Below are 8,343 nucleotides of genomic sequence, written 5' to 3' on the forward strand. Positions count from 1 at the left end.
AGGAAGGAAGGAAGGAAGGAAGGAAGGAAGGAAGGAAGGAAAGAAGGAAGGAAGGAAAAGTCTCATTTACACACTCTATCCATCCTTCAAGGACCAAATCAAATCCTGCTGCCTTCATGATGTGTTAACTGGCTGTTCCTACACATATTAATCTCTATCTCTGACCTCAAATGTATTTATAGTCAGCATCAACTCAGTTAAGCATTTATTCTCCAGTTGTTTCATGTGTATCAAGCTTATTTCTCTCGACTCATCTCTAAGTTACTGAAGGGCAGAGACTTTGCCTTAAATATTTCTTAGTTTTTAAAAGCACTGAACTAGTAGACATTTAATAACAGCTTGATGATTGATTGATTCTCCACTGTATCCTCAGTATACAGTGTACAGTATACAGGCCAGTGGAAATAAGGGATAAAGAGTTAATGAAAGAGGGAGCACTTTTAAGCACCTGAGATAACTGATAGCCTGAGGTAGACTGCAATGATAGGGGGTAGGAAGAGTGAATGGGTTGGAATATGAAGAGTTAGCCAAGATCCATAGTAACTGGTATACTAGAACATAACTCTTCTGAGGGAAATCAACTCAATTCCCTAGAGCAGTTATCATGTTTATATGCTATATATGTACACACATGCCTGTGCATATATTATTCAGTCATTTCAGTCATGTCCAACTCTTTGTGTCCCTATTTGGGGTTTTGTTGGCAAAGATACTTGAGTGGTTTGCCATTTCCTCCTGCATCTCACTTTATAAATGAAGAAACTAAAAGACAAATAGAGTAGTGACTTGCCCAGGATCACACAGGTAGTGTGAAGATGAGTCTTCCTGACTCCAGGCCCAGTACTCTATCTACTACACCACCTAATTGCCTATGTGTAGGTATACATAGACCTAGACATTTAGACACATATACACATATTTGTGTGTTTATGGCTAATGTATGTATGTCACTAGACTTACCACTCTAAGGTTCCCTTTCCCCGCCTCTATCCCTCACTCTCATTTGTATAATTAGAAAATCTTGAACCTTGGACTACATTACCCAGCATCCCTTTCCTTTTCGTCTCCAAGTTGCGTGTTCACATTTTGTATATAGTTGTGTGTAACTCTGCTTTTCCTGCATGCATGACTGGGAAAGCTGGCTTTACTTGAGCTTTTACTTTTGTCTTTTATTCCTTTTACTTCAAGTTAATATTAAAAATCTTATTAAATATCATACTTGGAGTATTTGAATATTAATTTTTAATCTTACACATTGTATCTACTAAAGGATTCAGATGAATTTTTCTCTCTTTAGGTCTGGGTTCCGATCCTCACATCCATATGGAAGCTTATGGAGATGAAGGCATCCTCCTGGAATGTACTTCAGTTGGATGGTACCCAGTGCCCCAGGTGCAATGGAGAGATCTAAAAGGAGAGATATTACCACTTTTGTCAACATCCCAGACACTTAATGGAGATGGCCTCATTACTATAGATGCCTCCATGGTTATCAGAGACCCTTCTGTGGGGAGTGTATCCTGTTCCATTCGAAATCCTCTCCTCAATATGGAGAAGGTGGTAAAAATTTCCATACCAGGTTAGTTCTTTCCTAAACTCCAGTTGACCTGAGTTGCTAAGAGAAAATTCTTTAACCTGAAGACTTTTGAAGATTTCCTGACTACAGCAGTGGAAACTTGGTCTTCTCTCTACTGCACTGCAGAGTCAGCTGTCTTGAGTGTCACAACTATAATTATGAAGATTTCTAAGAGTACAAAATTATTCATAAAGTAAAGAATCTAATTATGTGCAGATTGGAATATCATTTTTAAATAACGATCCTTTGGTATTAGAATCTAGAAATTCTCCAACTTATTGATACCCTTCCTGAAATGTGGCAACCCAAAATAAACACAGTACTTGAAATTTGGTCTGACTACAATAGAAACAGTCATTATTATCCCCTTATTGGACACTAGACTTTTTATTATAAGGCAAAATTAGCTTTGAAACATTCTTCCTTTGGCTTCTCATTCCTCACTTCAGAAAACTCCCTTCAGCATCCAAGGGACCTTTAAGACAATGAAAAAATAAGAGATTGATCACAGTGTGATTTCCTATCTGGCATTTTGTTTTAGTTTTGTATTTTTTTTTCTTTTTTTCTCAGCCAGAGAAAACCTCAGTATACTAACTGTTCTGCTTTGGCACAGGGTTCTTTATTGCCCTGCCTTTCAAATCTGATAAATTTGAGTAAGAATATTAATATTCAAAATAAATGCAGAAAATTTGGGATGTAATACTCAGTGTACTTTATTTCTAAAACAGAAATAACTTTTTCAAAAGAAGGCTGATTACTACCTTCTGACACTATCATGAGTTTGCCAAAAATAGGTAGAGGTAATCCAGTTTTTATGGTTTTTCAAAGGTTCTTTGACACTTCTCATACAAACAAGTCTTTATTGGTATCAGGTCAAGTATCAACCATCACTACTTATCCTCTTACACTTAACTTTTTCTTAATAAATTCTCCCCTGACAATATCTGTGAAGTTACATTACCTATCATTCCTTGGAGGGCAAGTTACTGCTTTTTCCCTCAGAAAAAAATCTTCAGAAATAGCTTCATATTTCCAAGTGTTTGATGTATCTGACTGCCTTTCTATCACCTTTTTCTATTCTTCAACCTAATGAAAGTCAGAGGTTCTCCCTGCCTTTTTTCTTCTTTCTTTTTCACATTATAGAACTTCCATTTTAAAGGAAAATTTCATTCTCTCTAATAAATTGGAAAGTAAAGCAACGTTCTTCATATCCTTTTACCTTCTCTTTTAGAAGGGAAACTAGATCTCACTCTAAGTGCCTAGTAAGTATCTGAGACCAGATATTTACTTAGGTCATCCGGACTCCAGGCTCAACAATCTAATGAGCGACCTATCTGCTTCCTATTGGTCTACTTTCTCTTATTAACTTTCTTCTCCTTCTGCTTGAGTCCTCTTCATCTTCCTCCCTAATTCAATCCTTAGCCTTCACAATTCTGTAATTTTTCCCAATTTTCTTCATAATTCTTTTTTCTTCAGCTCAAATCCTTCTTCTGTTCAAGTCCTTCTCCCACTGAAATCTGAAGTAGAATCTTCACTGACCTCTCATTTAGACTCCAAGATTACAGAGAGCTTTGCTTCTTTGCATTAACATGTAGTTAGACACATTAAATACAAATAAGATGACATTTTAATCACAAGAATACCCAAAAAACTGTATAGCATGGTAGAAAAGTTTGTTCTTCCTTGTTCTTAATTCTGCTTTCTAAATGTCATATCTAATTGTATGTCCCTTTAGGCTTATTAAATTTCTTGGATTCAATAATGTACACAGAAGAATTTCTTCAACTCTAAGACACTTGTGAAGAAATTTGAATCTTAAAAATATCTTTCAACCAACTCATAATTATCACATCTTAAGTTCCTATTTTACTTAATGTTTCTTCAAAGAATTCTCTCCCAAAGAGTTACCAAGAAAATTAACATATTAATTCTTCAGTCCATTCTGGTAAGCTCACTTGTTTAGAATGACACAAACAAAAATCTAAATCATCCACATATCATTCAAATAATTTCACACAAAGAAAAAGCATGGCACAAATATATACCATATACATTTTCCTTTATAACTATCTCAGATACACCCCCTCTCTCATAGCAGAAGGTGGGGTAAAAGTTATTGGTAGGGAAAATTAGTTGAACGTAGTTCAGTGCAACCTATCCCCATTACTGGGAAAAAATAGCCTAAAGCCTGAATCATCTGTGAACATGAACACTGGAACCTAGTATTTTATTCAGGTGTAGTAGATAGGGAAGACAAGTGTTAGAAGAAATGAGTTCAAAAAATCATCGATTTTACTTTCCTCAGCTATAAAATGGAGATAATAATAGTTGACCATACTTTACAGCAGAGGTCAAGAAACTATAAGTTTTATTTTTAAATTATAAACCATTCTTAACTCATAGGCTATACAAAAACAGGGTTTGCTGACCCCTGCTCCAGAAGGGGAGAGGAAACTCATCAGATTTATAGATGAAAAACTCTTTGTTCAATCTCTCTAACAACTATACTACCTCTCTAACTGAACTTAAAGTCTTAAACTTTCATTACACATGTGAATATAATATAATAACCTGGAGCTTTCTTTTTATTTTATCTTTCCCTAAGTATAGGGGTTTTGTCTTTCCCTAAGTACAAGTTTGATAAGCTTGATGAGATACTCTTTAATCCAATATTAGAGTATCTTTAGCTATAGTTTGACTCCATATTAAGAGAATTCTTCTGATTCATCGAATTATATTCCAAGGGGACACTGGCATTGGATTAGTTTATTTTTAAGGTCTTTTCCAGATCTAAATCCTGTGATGTGATCCTACATTCCTAAACATTCTGTACTCCAAAATCTCTATCTGAAATATGCTCAAAGAAAATAATGCACAATTGTTAAAATCATCATTGTCTTTGGAAACATAAGTAGATAATGTGAATGCTGAGAGAGGCCATGAGAAAAGGCTGGGATCAAGTAGCCCTTTCTTTCTTGATTCCATTTTGGTTCTGAATTGGAAGAAACACATAAAGGCCAGATAACCTGGAAATGGGTAAAAGGGAGGGAAAGAGGAACTCCAAACAAGGAAAAAGCTTTTTCCTCCTCTCTATAATTATAGGGTGTCATACTTAATGACTCAGAAAAAGAAGGTATTTTGCTTCCACTTTCCTTCCATCTCTTCAATTTAAATCCTGAATATATGCCTGAGGGAGAGATTCAGATATCAGCCTTGTCTGGACATTTTAATCCTTTCTTTATGCCATATGTTTTCCAAGATAATACAAGGTTCCTCTCTCTACCTTCCTACCCATTAAACTTCCAGTTCTAGCAACTATTCTGGATAGGCAAAGGCAGGGTGGTAATCATTGTTCTTATCAATGGTCCTCCAGAGAGAATTATAATAAAACACAAATTGTTTGGCCTTGAAGAAAGTGGAGTAATAATATAGACACTCTCTGAGATTAATCCCCTACTATTTGCCTGCCACCAATTTGACCAGCCTATTTATCTCAGATAAAATGAATTTTCTTGCTGTTCCTCACAGAATGTAACTTTCTGTAATCTTATTTCAGGTCGCTTCTTTTCAAAGTTTTCTCCTTGGATGATGTCTTTAGCTGTGATTCTTACTGCTCTTGGACTTCTCACTATCGGGGCCATATTTTTCATCTGGAAACTACATAGAAACAAAAAAAGAGAAAAAGAGAATAAATCCTGCAACAAAGGTAGAGAAATCATAAATAGAATTTGTAAAGATTAGAAAAGGAAAGAAGTTTTGGGAAGTAATCTCAATATTTATTGAAGCAGATATAACAAGTAACTTCTTGGGCTAAAAGAAAAAAGTTATAAGATCAAAGACATATTTACCTTTTTTAAGGTTACCTTATGCACTATTCAATGTGTGGTTCTTCTCAAAAGTAGATAAGTGGTTGGAGGCTTAATAATTAAATACATAAAATCCATTGTCTCGGTCATTCCTCCTCCCACCCTGAAATATTTGCCTCTGTTACCCACATTCAGACTCTTTTTTTTATCGTGGAAAGATCAGTGGATTTAGACCCAAAAGGTTTTCAATCTTGGCTCCTCTACTTCCTACCTGTGTGACCTTGGGCATGTCACAACCTTCCTGGGCCACCTTATCCATATAATGACTGACTTACTTTGTATACTGTATAATGTATACAGTATATACTTTGTATACATATACAATCCATATAATTGGATTAAATGATGCCCACAGTCCCTTCTAGCTCTGAATATTTGGCCATGAACCAACAGGAACTTCCTGAATATTACAAGGAAGATGGAAATGTTCCTCATTCCTGTTTTATTGATCATTCTTCAATAATAGGTATTCATAGAAAAAAAGACAATTGTCCAATGTGCATTTGACCCATTCATGAACTCCATACCTCTTCCTATAGTCAGTCATTTATTTCTGTTCTTTTTTCAGAAAAACTCCAGGAAGAATTAAGTAAGTCCTTTATTTTTTTCATTGTTCCATTTATAATTGTTTTCATTTCTTTTATACCATGAAAATGATAAGTTTCTATATCATTGCAGGATGGAAAAAGGCTCAGTTACATGCAGGTGAGTGGTCCTGATCTCATTTCTGATTCTGAGATCTTAATTATCCCTGGGGATTCTAGAGCCTAAAATTCCTGTAATTAATAAAAATAAATGCAATCAGGAAGACCTAGGTTTGAATCCTATCTCAGATACTTAGCAGCTAGTGGCCCTGGATGAATCATTTAACTTCTTTCTTCCTCAGTTGCTTTAATTATAAGTTGAGCTGTATTATTCCTGTATCTACATTTATGATCTAGGACATTATGAACCATTCCTATGCCCTTATTGATGAAAAAAGAAAGGCATGGTCAGCCATAAATCCAGGAAGAAATGGAGAGAAGCTGTAGAAAGTAGCATCTCAACAAAAGGGATAAGATCAGGTACATTTTCACCTATCTCAAACCTTCTGCACTGTTGAATGTAAGGGTTCTGATAATCCCATTTCCCATAAAACTAAGATGGTAGATTCAAGTCAATTTAAGAAATCAGGCTTGGTTAGTTATTTCTAAGACAATAAAAGTGATGCAGGACCTTTAACACTTCCCACCAAAATAATATATTTATCATATTCTTTCATTTAGTAGCCTAAATAGTACTTATCAAAACCAACATCTTTTGTGTTGCTTTGTACTCCCTCTCTAGATCAGCCGTTGCTCTATCTTTTTGAACAGTCCAACTTGAGGGAAACTTTTAGGTGCAGATAGAATGGGTTTTCTTCCTCCCAGGGAGTTTTGTGAATAGAGAAGTGAACTCTCCATGTCTGCATTCAATGACTTTTGACTTTCTCTGCAGCTGATGTAACCCTGGATCCAGACACAGCTCATCCCCATCTCTTTCTATATGACGATTTGAAATCCATCAGGTTGGAAGACTCACGACAGAAATTACCTGACAAGCCAGAGAGATTTGATTCCTGGCCTTGTGTGTTAGGCCGTGAAGGCTTTACCTCAGGGAAACATTACTGGGAAGTAGAAGTGGGAGACAGGACTGATTGGGCTATAGGAGTTTGTAAGGAAAATGTGGCAAAGAAAGGATTTGATCCCATGTCACCTGAGAATGGGTTTTGGGCTGTAGAGCTGTATGGAAATGGATATTGGGCTCTTACTCCACTCCGGACCCCCCTTCCTCTAACAGGGCCTCCTCGCCGTGTAGGGGTGTTTTTGGACTATGAATCTGGAAATATCTCCTTCTACAATATGACTGATGGATCACACATCTACACTTTCCCCCAAGCCTCCTTCTCTGGAACTCTCCGGCCTTTCTTCTGCCTTTGGTCTTGTGGTAAAAAGCCCCTTACTATCTGTCCAATATTTGATGGGCCTGATGAAGTCACTGTCATTGCTAATGTCCCTGTCCCTTTTAAGGAAAGCCTAGTCACCTCCACAAATGAAAGATCAACTACTGGGGATGCAGATACTCTCCATAGGTCCAATTCAAAATTATTCCCAATCCAACCCAATAATGGGGCCCTGGATCATTAGGGTCCCCTCTGTCTTCCCTTCCATTTTCATTCTTCCTCTCCTAGGCCTATAACTGCCTACATTACCTGGTTTATCTATTGCTACCCATGGGACAATGATTAGGCTTGGGAAATTGTATGTTGTTTCTTCCACAAAGAATGAGGGAGAGGGAGAGGGATGTAAAAGAGACAAATTTTAAAACTGCTTTTGTAATAGTAGTCAGGGTAAGGATTTTTCTAACCTATTGCTATTGGGTCAGCTGATTATTGATGAAGGAGAGTTGAAGGAGTGGGTCATATAATATTGCCTAAGAAAAATAAAGAAGTTTTTGGTACTATGAATAGGATTGCTGTGAAGGATAAGGATTAAAATAGCAAAGAGACCAAATAGCTCTTAGGGGTACTAGAGCAAGGAAGACCACAAGTGAAAAGGTTGAGTTCAGAGAGCTATACTGAGAGATAAAGATGGATGAGGAAAGAAATATGCAGTGAAGGCTGCGATGAGGAAGAGGAGGTACCCTCAGTGGCAATATCACCAGTCATTTCCTTCCTTTAGAATTTTCTGCCTCCAAAATCTCTCTCCACCAGGACTGACTATACCATTCTACTGTCTTAATAGGTCCAGGGAGAGATGAGGGGAAAGGGAAGGAAAGATAGTAAGGAAGAAACAAAGAAAGAGAGACAGACAGAGAAAGAAAGGAAGGAAGGAAGGAAGAAAGAAAGGAAGGAAGGAAGGAAGGAAGGAAGGAAGGAAGGAA

At 36.7% G+C, this 8,343-nt stretch overlaps 1 protein-coding gene across 1 annotated transcript; it reads left to right on the forward strand.

The window, feature by feature from the left end:
- Window positions 1-1,297: 1,297 nt before the first annotated feature.
- BTN1A1 (butyrophilin subfamily 1 member A1) lies at window positions 1,298-7,607 on the forward strand (the record flags this gene model as incomplete). Its single annotated transcript, XM_044683951.1, has 5 exons — window positions 1,298-1,579; window positions 5,133-5,282; window positions 6,011-6,031; window positions 6,121-6,147; window positions 6,919-7,607. Coding segments are annotated over 5 exons (1,169 nt in total), but the record flags the coding sequence as incomplete, so codon positions are not given.
- Between the last annotated feature and the right edge of the window lie 736 nt (window positions 7,608-8,343).

This window comes from Gracilinanus agilis, unplaced genomic scaffold (assembly GCF_016433145.1).
Source record: "Gracilinanus agilis isolate LMUSP501 unplaced genomic scaffold, AgileGrace unplaced_scaffold3924, whole genome shotgun sequence".
NCBI classification, from domain to species: Eukaryota; Metazoa; Chordata; class Mammalia; order Didelphimorphia; family Didelphidae; genus Gracilinanus; species Gracilinanus agilis.